The 15,947-nt window shown below is 42.8% G+C and overlaps 2 protein-coding genes across 3 annotated transcripts in view; one reads left to right on the plus strand and one right to left on the minus strand.

Moving 5' to 3' along the window:
- Positions 1–3,304, minus strand: part of BAG4 (BCL2 associated athanogene 4) — a 28,651-nt gene extending 25,347 nt beyond the window's left edge. For both annotated transcript variants that reach the window (XM_023517024.1, XM_012809264.2), the window contains exon 1: positions 2,967–3,304. In XM_023517024.1, the coding sequence (XP_023372792.1) occupies positions 2,967–3,236 (270 nt within the window). In that variant the 5' untranslated portion in view covers positions 3,237–3,304. The remainder of the gene's footprint in view (positions 1–2,966) is intronic.
- A 276-nt stretch (positions 3,305–3,580) lies between these two features.
- Positions 3,581–15,306, plus strand: LSM1 (LSM1 homolog, mRNA degradation associated). Its single transcript, XM_003796292.2, has 4 exons — positions 3,581–3,796; positions 7,851–7,919; positions 9,732–9,847; positions 14,806–15,306. The coding sequence occupies exons 1-4, from the start codon at positions 3,751–3,753 to the stop codon at positions 14,974–14,976; spliced, it is 402 nt and encodes a 133-aa protein (XP_003796340.1). The 5' UTR covers positions 3,581–3,750; the 3' UTR covers positions 14,977–15,306.
- Positions 15,307–15,947: the final 641 nt, after the last annotated feature.

Consider the following 15,947-nt stretch of genomic DNA (forward strand, 5'->3'; position numbering starts at 1 on the left):
GGCGCCCGCCACAACGCCTGGCTATTTTTTGGTTGCAGCCATCGTCGTTTTTTGGCGGGCTGGGCTGGATTCAAACCTGCCACCTTAGGTGTATGTGGTTGGCGCCTTAGCCACTTGAGCCACAGGCACCAAGCCACAACTTTTAAACTGTAATATAATTAAGATACCATAATCCCGTTCTTTTAAAGTGCATAGTTTAGTGGTGGGTTTTTTGTTTGTTTTTGGAAACAGAGTCTCTGTTATACAAGCCAGAATGCCCCAGCCTCAACCTAGCTTACAGCAACCTCACTCTCTTGGGCTCAAGGGATCTTCTTGCCTTCAGCCTTCCCAGTAACTGCCCAGCTAGTTTTTCTATCTTAGTAAAGATGAGGTCTTGCTCTTGCTCTTGCTCAGGCTGGTCTGGAACTCCTGAGTTCAAGCAATCCATCCACCTTGGCCTCCCAGAATGCTAGGATTACAGGAGTGAGCCACTGCACCTGGCCATCAGTAGTTTTTAGTTCAGAACCATCACTACTAACTTTAGAACATTTCATCATCACAAAAAGAAATTCCCCTACACCTCCAGTCTCCAACCTCTGGCAACCACTATTTTTTCTCTGTGGATCTGCCTATTCTGGGCATTCCATATAAAAGGAATAATACAACATGCAGTCTTCGTGATTAGCTTTGCTCACACATGACGTTTTCCAGGGTCATTCATATTGTAGCATGTTATCCTTCTTTCCTTTCTATGGGCATTCCATTGTACAATTGTATCATATTTTGTGTATCCATTCATCAGTTGATAGACATTTGGGTTATTTCTATTTTCTGGTTATTATGAATAATGGTGCTATGAACATGTTTGTACAAGTTTTATGTGGACATGTTTTCAGTTCTGTTGTGTATACATCTAGGAGTGGACTTGCTGGGTCATATAGTTAACACTACAGTGAACATTTTGAGGTACCAGCAAACTATTTTCCAAAGCATTGCGCCATTTTACATTCCCACCAGCAATGTACAAGAATTTGACTACCAGGCGGCGACTGTGACTCAAGGAGTAAGGGCACCAGCCCCCTATACCAAAGGTGGCAAGGTTCAAACCCGCCCCAGCCAAAAACTGCAAAAAAAAGAAAAAAAAGAAAAAAAACAAACAAAAATTAAAAAAAAAAAAGAATCTGACTACATTTTCAACAAATGTTTGTTATAATTCCTGAATAAGAAGAGAAGTGTATTCAAATAAAAGTATTTTACTGCTGAAAGTTGTTGGGAAAACCTAAATAGTGTCATCTCTATGTTCTAAAACAGGCGTCCTCAAACTGAGGCCCGCTGAGGACATTTATCCAGCCAGCCCAGCCTTTTTGTCAAGGCTGCCTGTCCTGCCTAGCAGCCAATTCGTCCTGGGGCCCGCAGTCTGGCCCTCCAATGGTCTGAGGGACAGTGACCTGGCCCCCTGTTTAAAAAGTTTGAGGACCCCTGTTCTAAAATAACAAAGTAGTTCTAGGATGGCTGGCTCCAGACCTATATAGGTCTCTAAAACCTAATTTTTTTTAAACAGTCTTATTTTACACATAACAGTTCACCTATTTCGAGTATAGAGTAATTTTTTAGTAAGTTTACTGAAGGGTACAGCCAACACTGTAAATCAGGTTAATTACAGTAAACTGATTACAATAAAATCTCATGTTCATTTATAATTAATCCTCACTCCCAAACCAGCTCACCACAGATCTACTTTCTGTCTTTATAAATTTGCCTTTTCTGGATACTTCATGTAAGTGTAAGCATATAGTATGCCATCTCTTGTGTCAAGCTTCTTTTACTCTGTACTTTGAGGAATACTTAGTTACTTTTTATGGCCAAATAATAATCTGTCATGTGCATATATTCTATCCATTCATGAACTGACAGATATGATTGTTTCTACTTTGCGGTTATTATATACAGTGGTACAATAAATGTTCATGTGCAAGGGGAAAAAAAGAGAGAAAAGTATACCACATTGTGTAAAGAATACTACATTAGGCAGGGCCGATGGCTCACGCCTGATTGCTTGAACTCAGGACTTGGAGACCAGTCTGAACAAGAGCGAGACCCCGTCTCTAAAAACAGCCGGGCGTTGTGTGGGCGCCTGTAGTCCCAGCTACTTGGAAGGCTGAGGCAAGAGAATCGCTTAAGCCCAAGAGTTTGAGGTTGCTGTGAGCTATGACGCCAGACACTACCGAGGGAGACAAAGTGAGACTGTCTCAAACAAACAAACAAACAAACAAAATATCGCGTTAACAAAACAGAACTACGTCTGGCAGGAATAAAATGTTACAGGTCCAAGTATATTAAGCAAGTGAGTTTCTGGTTCCTTATTCCGAAAAAAAGATGCTGTAATGACATCTACCTTGCAGTCGTGTTGAAGATTAAATAAATCAATCCATGTAAAAGCACTTTACAACACTAATTATTGATGATTCAATCCCAGGAAAAGCATTAGGGGCGAAAGGTTCGACGCCCAGATCCCTCCCCCTCATTCAGGTCCCTTCCCCGCGGAGGGGGTTGCGGAGCGACGCCGGGGGCTGCAGCCGCTTCCCGTCTCGGGGACAGCCGGCCTGCCCAGCCACGCAGGATAAATTGTGAGAGCTCGAGCAGCGGAGGAGCCGTGTCACCTCAGCCCAACATCGCTCCCTGGAGAACGATCTAGCCGCCTGCTATAAGCTTAGTAAATCAGCGCAGAATCCTTTTTTTTTTTTTTCCTTTTAAAATGGCAATAGTCACATTTGTTGTGGTCGAAGCAGAAAAGGAGGCGCAAAGAGAACACCAGCTTATCTTCCCACCTATGTTCCCAGTCTCAGACCCCCCAACACCCTCCCATAGGAAAACAGATAGAAAACCGGATCCATTACGCACCCAGAGGTATAACAAACCCAGTGCTCCTTACCTCCCCCAAAGACCCCGCTATACGATACCCCTGGGACAAATGGTGCAAAGTTCACCTGGTGGTTTCCTCCAGTTCGACCCGGCTCCGGCCAGGCGCCCGCAGAAGGATAGTAGCCATCGCTTCCTTCGCCTTCTCCTGGCCAGGTGGTCTCAACCGGGCCGCCCCCGCGCACCCGCCAGGAAATGGGAGGCTGAGGAGGTTCGGGACGAAGAGAATATATGGGTGGAGGTGGGTGCACTGGCACATCTCCACCCCCAGGCCCGTAGTAGCGGCCGTAGGACGAACCATCACTGGGGCCGTAGCCCGAGCGCCTCAGGGCCGACATGGGCTCCACTGCCCCCCAGCGCTTCCCGCCCCCCACAGCCGGCCCATTGCGCAGGCGCCTGCGGGCGGCTGAGACTGGAGAGCGGTGAAGGAGGTCGGACAACGACAACCAATCCCAGACCCGGTCCCGCCCCTTCTGCTGCGGAGCTCGGAAAGTTGAGGGACCAAGGTCCGTGACTCTGCGGGCCAGCGTGGGGAGACACGATGCTCCCTAAAAAGAGGGATACATTTCCCTGCCTTCTATTTAATCTCGATTCCTCTTCCCCACTTATCACGGAAGAGCGAAGTATGTTCCGGAACGGCACGACCGTCCCGCCTCTTCCTGAGGACCTGCACGCGATCCCGGAAGTGGGTGGGGATGATATGGAGGCGTTTCCGGTGGGCCCTGGCGGTTGAAAGCCGGGGCAGAAGTGCTGGTCCGGGTCGGGATTCCTGTCCCGGTCCTGCCGACGCGGCGACTGGAATAAGAGGAAGGAACCTTGGGACGCGTTGGCTCACGGCAGCCTTATTTCAGAATGAACTATATGCCCGGCACCGCCAGCCTCATCGAGGACATCGACAGTGAGTACTTCATCTCGCGGTGAAGCCCGGAGTGAGACCCTTCCTCCCGGGCGGGCGCCTTTTCAGCAGGAGCCTGTAGCATGAGTCCCGGGCGGGGTGGCTCTGTTTTGAGGTCAGTTCGGGGTGTTCTGCGTTGACACCCTCCCCCGCACGGGACCCTCCACTTGCCCACCCACCGGCCTGCTCTCTGTCTTCTGCCGCTCACAGCCTCCCTCCTCTCCGGGCCAGCGAGCCATGAGCTTGGCATTCGCTCTTCACGTAGGTCGCAGCAGCGGAGACCCGAACGCAAAAGTGGCCCAGGGGATTGTCTCCCATCTGCAGTATTTCGAAGAACCAGTTAGACAAAAGACTCATTAAAAAGCGAAAATATTGACCTGGCGCTGTGGCTCACGCCTGTAGTCCTAGTACTTGGGAGGCCGGGGCAGGTGGATCGCCGGAGCCAGAGAGAGACCCCGTCTCTAAAAACAGCCGGGCGCTGAGGCGAGAGAATCACTTGGGCCCTGGGGTTTGAGGTTGCTATGAGCTTTGACACTATGGCACTTTACCAAGGGCGACAAAGTGAAATTCTGTCTCAAAAAAAAAAAAAAAACGAAATTATTAAGACAGCAGCAGTTGGGTTTAATTGGCAGCAATCTTCTGTGAAGACTTACTAGCACTATCAGGTTACAGTCGTAGAGACCATTGCCAGACATGGTATTGACTTTTTTGGAAAGGCTAAGTCACTTAAAAACTTTTTTCTGTTAGACAGTTTCTCTTGCTTTACTAAGAAGACCTCCCTTCTTATAGTTATTGTCCTGAAGGAGAGTTTGGTCCTGTACAAAAGCAAGAGGAAGCACTTACAGTTGCCATGTCTTTTCGTTTTTCTAAATCCTCATCTGTACGTTCTTCCTAAAGCAACATTTTTAATCGTTTTAATCGTGTGATTTGCCATGTTAACTTGTAATTGCTGGAAAATGGTTTACCTACAGTTTGAAACAAGTTACAACAATCTTCATAGTTAATGTGAGGATGGAAATTCTATGTGTAAAATCTTATTTTATGGATGTCTGAGATAATTTTTTAAACCCAAATTACTTGTTTTGCTAGAGAAGGGACATGCAGTTTAATGTAATATATTAACCTCCTGTACAAACTTAATGGTGATATATAATAAAATGTTCTATTTTACTTGTTTAATGGCGCTCTTTTGTTGCCCTCACCTCTCCTTATAGATATTTCTGAATTATTTCCATTCTGTCATTTTACTAAGTATTATTTTTGTTCTCAAGCCTATAACCCTTACCTTCTTGTAGATTCCAGATCCCCTCCTTTATAGAAAAGTTGAAACCATTTGGTATGCATCCTTCACTCCTCCACCCAACGCACCCTTTCCTCTCTCCTCAGTCTGCATCTTCACTCATCCTCTCATTTGCGGAAGAAGTATTCCTCCCCTCCTGTTTGTGTCTGTTATTACACTCTGCTTCCACTGCTTCTAGAACCTTTTTCCATTGTTACCTGCTTATTTTTATATCTTCTCTTTTTGTTCCTCTTAAGTCTGTCATTTCATATATGTTATTGTCTGCCCATCTCAAATGTTTTCTCAATTCTATCTCTTCATCATACTCCCATCCCTTTTTCTGTATCATTACCTCAAAACCTTCATTTTGACTCTGCTTCCTGACACCTTCAGTAGAACACTTCTATTACTTTGCAGTCTAATTTTTGTTATCAACACACATCTGAAGCTACATTATGCAAAGTTATCAGTCTAATGTGTTCTTCTGAGTTCTCTTCCCTCTGCAGCATTGTGATACTGTCACAACTAGACTCTTAATCCTATTCTCTTGATTTTTCTAACACTTGTATTTGCTGATTTTCTTACCTCTCTGGCACTTCTTATTTTTTTATTGTTCCCTCAGAGTTGATGGTCTCTTAGGTTGCATGTTTGGCCTGCTACTTTAAATTTGTAAATCTCCTGGACTTTACTAATTCTTTCACCTTTTTACAGATTTATCCATAATTGCCTCCTCTAGTCCTGACCTCTTTGGCATTCCAGTCATAATTCTAACTGCTTTGCTGACACTTTTATGTAGGTGGCCTAATAGCCCTTCAGAATCACAAAATGACTCACGAGGAGCTGATAACCTCTACCTTGAGCTTTTTCCTTTTATTCCCAATTTTTGGTAAATAGTCCTCCTTTTGCTGAGGACTCAAAGCTTCTTTTTCTGTAACACAGTAACACCCTGTGTTCTCACACCCAACAACATGTATAAACTCAGTTGATAAACTGCATCACTAACAACCTCAGAGTTTTAGGTCTCATCTTCTCCCTTCAAACCTCAACCGTGGTTCAGGTTTCTTCACGTCTCAAATAGACTCTGGGAATGGTCTCATAACTGCTTTTTTCTGTGATCAATCTTTTTTTTTTAATTTTTCCTTTTGAGACAGAGTCTCACTTTGTTGCCCTTGATAGAGTGCTCTACATCATAGCTCACAGCAACCTCAAACTCTTGGGCACAAGCAATTCTCTTGGCTCAGCCTCTCAAGTAGCTGGCACTGTAGGCACCCACCACTAGGCCTAGCTGTTTTTAGAGAGTCTCAGGCTGTTCTCAAACTCCTAAGCTGAGAAAATCTATCTGCCTCAGCCTCCCCAAGTGCTATGATTATAGGTGTGAGCAACCGTGCCTGGCCCCATTCTTTAACATTTTCTTGTTCCTTGTGAAGTCCTATGCAAATCCAGCCTGCCCACAATACTTTTCTGACTTTATCTCCTTTTTTTTTTTTTAATTTTTTGAGACAGGATCTCACTTTGTCACCCTGGGGTAGAGAGCGGTGACATCATAGCTCACAGCAATCTCAAACTCTTAGGCTCAAGAGATCTCTTGCCACAGCCTTCCCAATAAGTGGGACTACAGATGCCTGCCATAACCCCCAGCTAATCATTCCTATTTTCAATAGACACAGTCTTACTTTTGCTCAGGATAGTCTTGAACTCCTGAGCTCAGGTGTTCCTCCCATCACAGCCTCCCAGAGCCCTGAGATTACAGGTGAGCCACCACACCAGGCTTTTCTCTCCTATTCTTTCCCTTCACATCTTCAACTTTTAGCCAAACATACAGATACGTAGTTCTTTTTTTCCTCCTGTCCAATTACTCGGTTTCTCTGTAGTCTCATATAATTAAAATTTGCCTTCTGTGGTGCTTAATTATAACTCAAGGAAGACTATAAATTCCTTCAGGTCAGAGTTAGGCTTGTTCCTCTGTTATGCATTCTAGAAAGTACTTTATGCATGCCATTAAAAAAATGAGTGAATGAAATTTTGTTGGCTTTGCTAATAAGGGGCTTACTCTCATTTGGGGGTATCAGCTCACATTCCTCTGCAGAGTTCTCCCTTGCCACCCTCTCTTCTGTAATCATTTCACCTCTCCCTTCTTCATATATCCTGCTAACTCATTGCTCCATATACCAATCACAATAGGTAATTTTCTTAGTTATTTGTCTCCTCCACCATGAATATAAATCCATTAGGTTGGTGACTTTCTGTGTCTTACTGTTTCCTATATATCTAGACTCAGAACAGCACATAGATCTCAATAAATGTTTCTTGAATCTCTGCTCTAGCTTATTATTAGCATCCTTATATTAAATATCTGAGGCATTGTTATTTAAAACTTTCCTAGTTATAAATAGTGTGAAATACAAGCTCTCTTTTAAGTTAAGAGGAAAAAATCTAGAATTAAGGATACAGAGATCATCCCGACTAAATTTCTCAATTTACAGTTGTAGAAACTGACCTGACACTGAGAGGAGGAGATTTACACCTAGTCAGTCTGTTTCTCCATGCCTGTCCTTTCCCACTCTGTTGTACTTCTCTGATTCTTTTCCCCTAGAAAACTCGGATTTCTAGTCTAAATCCCAGGCTGTTGTGATTATCCCACCATTTTTCCAATGAGCTCCACCTTAACCTTGACAGGGGGAGTAGTACAGCTTAAACTGCTATTAACTTTATTATTATCCTGAAAACTCTCTGAAGCTGACAGTTTTAATTTTAAGGCTCTTTTTTTCCTCTTCTCAGAAAAACACTTGGTTCTGCTTCGAGATGGAAGAACACTTATAGGGTTTTTAAGAAGCATTGATCAATTTGGTATGTATTAATTATAGACTTCTTCTCTTGTATTCTCTTATACTCTGGATGATAAGAGCTGCCCAATGCATATTTTGTCTTTTATTTCATGTTGAAATTTATTGGCGATTTTTTCACATTTTGGCATAATGGAACTGTTTTGAGGGAGTACCTCATTGTTCTCTGTTACAGTTTAGGTCGCTCATAAGCTTTTTGTGTTTCTCCCACTAGAGGGAGCCAAATGATAGGCATAAACTGAAAAGGCTGCTAGTTTGCACATTGGCTTGGTTGTGACTTTTCAAAACATTCCTGTGCTGAAGATAATCCTTCTCTATCCAGTGAAAATGGGAGAGAATGTGTTTCCTGAAGCTTTTTAGGGACCGCAAAATTAAGATAAGTATTTTACATATAGGGATATATCAGACTCAGAATTTTTTTTTGCATTCTGCATTTTTCCAAAGTAAGAAATGTATGTTACTTTCTTTTTTGTTTCTTTGGCTTTTCAGTTCTCTTGAGACAGAGTTTCACTCTGTTACTCAGTCTAGAGTGCAGTGGTGTTGTCATAGCTCATTACACCCTCAAACTCCTGGCCTCAATCCTGCCTCAGCCTCCAGGCGCACCCCTCTACACCCAGCTAAGATTGTCTGTTTTTAGTGAAGATGGAGTCTTGGTCTTCCTCAGGCTAATCCTGGACTCCTGAACTCAAGCAATGCTGCCACCTCAGCTTCCTATTACATTACCTTCTGTTTCAAAGGAACTTTTAAGTTCCTGTCAACATTTGTTGAATATCTGCTAAGTAACTGGATTTGGACATGAGAAAAAAAATGACTAAAATATAAGAATTATAGAAAATATGAACATAGATTTCTGTTTTACTTCAGAAATAGGGCAACTAATACTAGTTGGAGAAGAAAAATAATTTTTCTTAACCAATTGGAGTTCCAAATCTTTTTTTTTGAGACAGAGCCTCAAGCTATCCCCCTGGGTAGAGTGCCATGGCATCACGCTCACAGCAATCTCCAACTCCTGGGCTCAAGCGATTCTCCTGCCTCTGCCTCCCAAGTAGCTGGGACCACAGGCGCGCGCCCTGCTATTTTTTGGTTGCAGCCGTCATTGTTGTTTGGCGGGTCCGGGCTGGGGATTTGAACCCGTCACCTTAGGTGTACGTGGCTGGCGCCTTAGCCGGTTGGGCTATAGGCGCCGAGCCTGGAGTTCCAAATCTTAAGTCAAATTCATCAGAATACTTTGAGAGGAAAGTAGTGAATATTGATTTTACACTCAGATTATCGTGTATGGTTGTCTGACCGGGTGGAAAATAGATTTTTGCTGTTTCCTAATCCATGAATACCTGTATTGGGTTAAATGAATCCTAAGTACTGAAACAAAGTTAAAACTTACGTTAAATCATCACATACCCACAAAGCAAAGAAAAACTCTACCTTCCAAAACCCAAAATTTTAATATGTGCAGTTGTTTAGGCTCAAGTTTTCTGAGTTTCCTATTGATTTATATTTTCTTGTGGCCATGTTGATGTTAGCAATTAATTGATAAAGAAATTTAGTTTCTTAACTTATTCCTACCATTATTCATGTATTAGCATAACATAATCCCGAATATTTTCTCAGTTAGTTGTTTAAAAGTCTCTTCAGTGATATGTCTTACTTACTGAAATACAAGAAAATTATTTTAAATTTTATCTTTCCCCAGAATTAGAAAGTTTAGAAATCATGTTTTGCTAAATCTTTTCTAGTCAAAATAAATGGTTAACTGAGTTATAGACCTTACCCAGTAATTTGAACTAAATATCTTTGTTTCTTCCCTATACACTTATAGCTAACTTAGTGCTACATCAGACTGTGGAGCGTATTCATGTGGGCAAAAAATACGGTGATATTCCTCGAGGAATTTTTGTGGTCAGAGGAGAAAATGTGGTCCTACTAGGAGAAATAGTAAGTGAAAACTGTTAAGCTGCTATGGATCTTGATATTCGTGCCAGTTAGGTTTCTGTTTTTGTATTTTGAAGAGGGAAAAACAGTATTTTCCTCATTTCACCCAGCGTTTCACAGGCAACCACCGCATTAGTTTAGGAAAGCTGCACTTGTAGATGGGAAGCTACAGCGAATACTTAACTTTGTTTCAGTGCCTTTTGGCATTTTAAAGATTTTTGTTTCACTGACAGCAAAATATCTTTGGTTTTAACCTGATGTCATTAAAAATACTATCCGACATAAATGTGTTTGTAGCAGAAAATTGAAAAACCTATGTGTTGAAAAAAACATAATTTGTATATGTTGGAGTATTTCACAATTATTTAAACAAGTGGTTACAAGTAGGCTTTCATGACACAGGTTAATTCACAGTTTTGAGGGAAGGACACATTGCATATACAGTCCAATATGATGACTTTTTTTAAATTTTGAGATAGAGTCTTACTCTGTCACCATTGGTAGAGTGCTGTAACGTCATAGCTCACAGCAACCTCAAACTCCAGGGCTCAAGAGCTCCTCTTGCCTCAACCTCCCGAGTAACTGGGACTACAGGCACCCAGCTAATTTTTCTAATTTTAATAGAGACAGGGTCTTGCTCTTGCTAAGGCTTACCTCAAACTCCTGATCTCAAGCAATCCATCCACCTTGGCCTCTAAGAGCGTTAGGATTATAGACGTGAACCACTGCACCCAGCTAATGATGACCATGTTTTTAAAGGGGAAAGATTTGTCTTACCCTTTTTTCTTTCTAGGCAATATACCAAGGACAACAAAGTGAAACTCTGTCTCAAAATGCAGCGCCTGTGGCTCAAAGGAGTAAGACACCAGCCCCATATGCTGGAGGTGGCAGATTCAAACCCAACCCTGGCCAAAAACCACAAAGAAAAAAAGGGTAGCGCCTGTGGCTTAGTGAGTAGGGCGCCAGCCCCATATAGGGTAGCAGGTTCAAACCCGGCCCCGGCCAAACTGCAACAAAAAAATAGCTGGGCATTGTGGTAGATGCCTATAGTCCCAGCTACTCGTGAGGCTGAGGCAGGAGAATCGCCTAAGCCAGGAGTTGGAGGTTACTGTGAGCTATGACGCCACGGCACTCTACCGAGGGCAATAAAATGAGACTCTGTCTCTTAAAAAAAAAAGATAGCCAGGTGTTGTGGCAGGCACCTATAGTCCTAGCAACTTGGGAAGCTAAGGCAAGAGGATCGCTTGAGCCCAAGAGTTGGAGGTTGCTATGAGCTATGACAATTATGGCAATCTACCAAGGACAACAAAGTGAAACTCTGTCTCAAAAAAACAAAACAAATAAAAATAGCCAGGTATTGTGGCAGGCACATGTAGTCCCAGCTACTCGGGAGGCTGAGGCAAGAGAATCACTTGAGCCCAATAGTTGGAGGTTGCTTTGAGCTATGACGCCATAGCACTCTACCAAGGACAACAAATTGTCTCCCCCTAAAAATAAAAAATCTTCTCCTTATATTATGCAAAGGTTGGAATAAAGTACCTAGTATCTAAGTGTAGGTAGTAAGTAAATGACTGTAAAGTATTCATGAAGGATTGTGGATTTTTGTTTTAATACTTTATTGAATTTATTTTTAAAGAGGCAACATCAGGGAAAAGGACTAAAATTAAAATATACATACTCTGCTTCAGTTTTATAGTAGTAAACACAGTGGACAAGCTTTTTGTGCCAGTTACATTGGCACAAAGGTGCATCTAATATAGAAATATGTATATGTGCAGAGAAAGAAGTGTACATTTGGTCGGGCACGGTGTCTCACACTTGTAATCCTAACACTCTGGGAGGCCGAGGCAGGTGGATCACCTGAGCTCAGAGGTTCCAGACCAGCCTGAGCAAGAGCAAGACCCCTTCTCTAAAATTAGCTGAGCATTGTGGCGGGCGCCTATAGTCCCAGCTACTTGGGAGGCTGAGGCAAGAGAATCGCTAGAGCCGGAGTCTAAGGTTGTGAGCTGTGATGACACAGCACTCTACCAACAGCAACAAAGTGAAACTCTGTCTCAAAAAACAAAAAGGTGAACATTTGTTTTTGCAAACTGTTTCCTGGCTCGGCGCCTGTGGCTCAAGTGGCTAAGGTGCCAGCCACATGCACCTGAGGTGGTGGGTTCGAATCCAGCCCGGCCCACCAAACAACAATGATGGCTGCAACCAAAAAAATAGCCAGGCGTTGTGGCAGGCGCCCGTGGCCCCAGCTACTTGGGAGGCTGAGGCAGGAGACTCGCTTGAGCCCAGGAGTTGGAGGTTGCTGTGAGCTGTGATGCCATAGCACTCTACCGAGGGTGACAGCTTGAGGCTCTGTCTCAAAAAAAAAAGAAAAAAAAGAAAAAGAAAACTTTTCCTGGGGTTTGTTTTGTGAGAAAAAATACTGTTTTTTAGTAGTTATGGTTTGAATCCTGCAGAAGTTTCACGGTAGAACCACTGTAGAAACATAGGTCAGGAATGCTAACGTGGTTATATGAATCAATGTGCCAACCCCAAGGAAACTCAGACCCAGATACTAGAAACATTACATTGCCTAAGGAGTTCTTGGATCTGCCTCAAGGACGATTATGCACATGGCCTTAAGTAATAAGACTGGCTATTTGGAATCAGCAGCAGCATAACCACATGAATAGCTCAATGAATTACATGATGAAAAACCCAAGAGGCAGTATCCTAAACCAAGAATACTATCTTCTCTCCAGTTGCTCCCGTGGGTTGTGAGGGCAGGTGTTAAGTGACACTGCATATCTTGCAGATGCTATTAACTTTTTTTTTTTTTTTTTTTTTTTTGCAGTTTTTGGCCAGGGCCGGGTTTGAACCCACTGCCTCCGCAGTATGTGGGGCCGGCACCCTATTCCTTTGAGCCACAGGCGCCACCCCAGATGCTGTTAACTTTTGACCTATGGCTTTCATTCTCAGCTCTCTGGTAAAAGTCCTCCTATTGATTAATGCCACTGCTTGTGGGTTGTGCCACTGGCCTTATGTGACAGTCTCCATGCTGGAATATCTCTATATGTGTCAGCACCTTCCCAGACTTGAACTGAAAGTCATAGGGGATGATAAGAAAGAGGGGTACTTTGTATAGGCTTTTCATGGTACAAAAACATAGTAATTCCTGTACCTTCATTTCAAGGGAAATAAACTGAATCTGTGGATAGTGAGATACTTTTTCAGCGAGGTTCTTCTGCATTATGAAATTGATAATCAAAGCTCGGCGCCCATAGCTCAGCGACTAGGGCACCAGCCGCATACACGGAGGCTGGCAGGTTGGAGCCCAGCCCCGGCCTGCTAAACAATGACAACTACAACCAAAAAATAGCCAGGTGTTGTGGCAGGCGCCTATAGTCCCAGCTACTCAGGAGGCTGAGGCAAGAGAATCGCCTAAGCCCAAGATTTTAAGGTTGTTATGAACTGTGATGCCATAGCACTTTACTAAGGGCAACATAGTGAGACTCTGTCTCAAAAAAATAAATAAATAAAATTGATAATCAAATGTTTATAAAGGGTTCAAAAATGAAAATATTACACATATTATACCATATTAAGTGAAAAAAAATTAGCATCAATATCTGCATTATGGGCCAGGCACAGTGGCTCACACCTATAATCCTAGCACTCTGGGAGGCCAAAGCAAGTGCATTGCCTGAGCTCACGAGTTCGAGACCAGCCTGAGCAAGAGCAAAACCCAGTCTCTAAAACTAGCTTAATCAACGTTGTGGTAGGCACCTATAGTCCCAGCTACTTGGGAGGCTGAGGGAAGAGACTTACTTGAGCCCAAGAGTTTGAGGTTGCTGTTAGCTTTGACACCACAGCACTCTACCAAGGGCAACAAAGTAAAACTCTGTTTCAGAAAAAAGAAAAGAATTGTGTTATGGTATTTTTAGTCAGTAGAAAAGTCACCTAGAAAAGCTATAGAGATACTCACCAAAATGTTAATCCTCCCTATTGGAGTTATGGGTAATTTTCCTTGTTTGTCTAACTTTCCTACAATGACCATGTATTTTTGAAATAAGGAGAAAAATAATTTTTTAATTAAGCCAAAAATTTTTAATTAATATATTGGGACCAAACTAATTTAGTAACCTAACTGGTCTGCTGAGGTTTTCTCTAGAAAGCTTGTTGCTATAGAGGGGAAAGGAGCCTTGTGTTTTAATGTAGAAACTTTCAAGCCAGGTGTAGTAATACACACCTGTAGTCCTAGCTACTCAGGAGGCTGAAGCAGGAGGATCCCTTAACCCAGGAGTTTGAGGCTAAGCCTTGGCAAAATAGCAAGACCCTGTCTCTAAAAGATTTTTTAAAAAACTTACCTAAAGGCATTTTGCTTCAATAACTTCTCTCTTGGATTCTCTATAGTTGGGGAGATAGGTGTCTATAAGCAAATTTAGTAATTTTTAGTTAATCATTGACTAATACAAAGTTAATCATAAGTAATAATAGGATTTTGGAAAATGTAAGGAGATATTCTGTAGTAGTGTTGTCAACCATTTCTTTGAAAAACTTACGTGTACATAGACGAAGGATATTTCAGCACTATCACAGTTATGAAAAATGATCCAAGCCTGATGAGGAATCCATTTGCCTATAGATATGTAATATTTTCTATTTTCTTTTTCTGAGACAAGAGTCTGACTATGTTGCCCTAGGTAGAACGTGCCATGGCATCACAGCTCACAGCAACCTCAAACTCTCGGACTTAAATGATTCTCTTGCCTCAGCCTCCCAAGTAGCTGGGACTGCAGGCGCCCACCACAACACCTGGCTATTTTTTGGTTGTGGTTGTCGTTGTTTGGCAGGCCGCAGCTGGGTTTGAACCCACCAGCTCCAGTATATGTGGCTGGCACCCTAAATACTGAGCTACAGGCGCCAAGCCATGTTTTCTATTCTTAATCTTCAGGTCATGTTTTTCAAACCTGCTTCTTTTGCAGGACTTGGAAAAGGAAAGTGACACGCCCCTCCAACAAGTGTCTATTGAAGAAATCCTAGAAGAGCAAAGGGTGGAACAGCAAACCAAGTTGGAAGCAGAGAAGCTGAAAGTTCAGGCTCTGAAGGACCGAGGCCTTTCCATTCCTCGCGCAGATACTCTTGATGAGTACTAAGTCCTGTGCTCAGAGGCTGTTGCCCTTAACTAGCGGGGGCTGTCCCTGAAGGAAATCACATCCTGGTCACCTCACACATCGGTCCAGAGACTGTAGAATTTTGAAAAGTCATTTTTATTTTTAGTTCTTCCACATATGTAACATGAAGAAATCATGTGGACTTTTTGGTTTTTTAAATAACAAAATCATTGTTTAAAGAAACAGTGGCATGGACTCATTTCACACGTCACTGTGGAGCCAGCAACTACTGTTCTTTATATTGTTCTCCTTAAATTAGAGTTTACAGGGGACAGTCTTCATTTACTTGTAAATAAAATATGAATATAAAAACTGTTGTGTTATTTCCCAACTTTGAGTTGCCTCCAATGAATAAACAAATTTCTGCTGTCAAAGATATAAATAGTTCACACACTGCGATTTCCCTGATCAGTCACTATTCCACATAGCTGGCTACTCAGGAAGGACTATTTAATACTAATTATCCTGGAGGTCCTCCCCTCTTCCCTTCTCATATTTTTATCTTGTAAGAAAAATTTTGGCTAAGTACCTGTAGCACAGTGGTTATGGCACCAGCCGCATACATGGAGGCTGGTGAGTTCAAACCCGGCCTGGGCCAGCTAGACAATGACAACTGCAACAAAAAATAGCTGGGTATTGTGGTGGGTGTCTGTAGTCCCAGCTACTAGGGAGGCTGAGGTGAGAGAATCACTTAAGCCCAAGAGTTTGAGGTTGCTGTGAGCTGAGACGTCATAGCACTTTACTGAGGGCAACATAATAAAACTCAAAAAAAAAAAAGGGCAGCGCCTGTGGCTCAAAGGAGTAGGGCACCAACCCCATATGCCAGACGTGGCTGGTTCAAACCCAGCCCTGGCCAAAAACTGCAAAAAGAAAAATTAAAAATTTTCAGGCTTGGCTTGGCACCTGTGGCTCAAGCAGCTGAGGCGCCAGCCACGTACACCTGAACTGGCAGG

This window comes from Otolemur garnettii, unplaced genomic scaffold (genome assembly GCF_000181295.1).
Source record: "Otolemur garnettii isolate 467f Iridium unplaced genomic scaffold, OtoGar3 scaffold00102, whole genome shotgun sequence".
NCBI lineage: Eukaryota > Metazoa > Chordata > Mammalia > Primates > Galagidae > Otolemur > Otolemur garnettii.

Bases quoted from the DNA above. Each gene is read 5' to 3' on its own strand.
- LSM1 (XM_003796292.2), top strand. From the start codon at position 3,751: ATGAACTATATGCCCGGCACCGCCAGCCTCATCGAGGACATCGACA. The intron at 3,797-7,850 runs GTGAGTACTTCA...TCCTCTTCTCAG, and splicing joins CCTCATCGAGGACATCGACA to AAAAACACTTGGTTCTGCTT. The intron at 9,848-14,805 runs GTAAGTGAAAAC...CTTCTTTTGCAG, and splicing joins TGGTCCTACTAGGAGAAATA to GACTTGGAAAAGGAAAGTGA.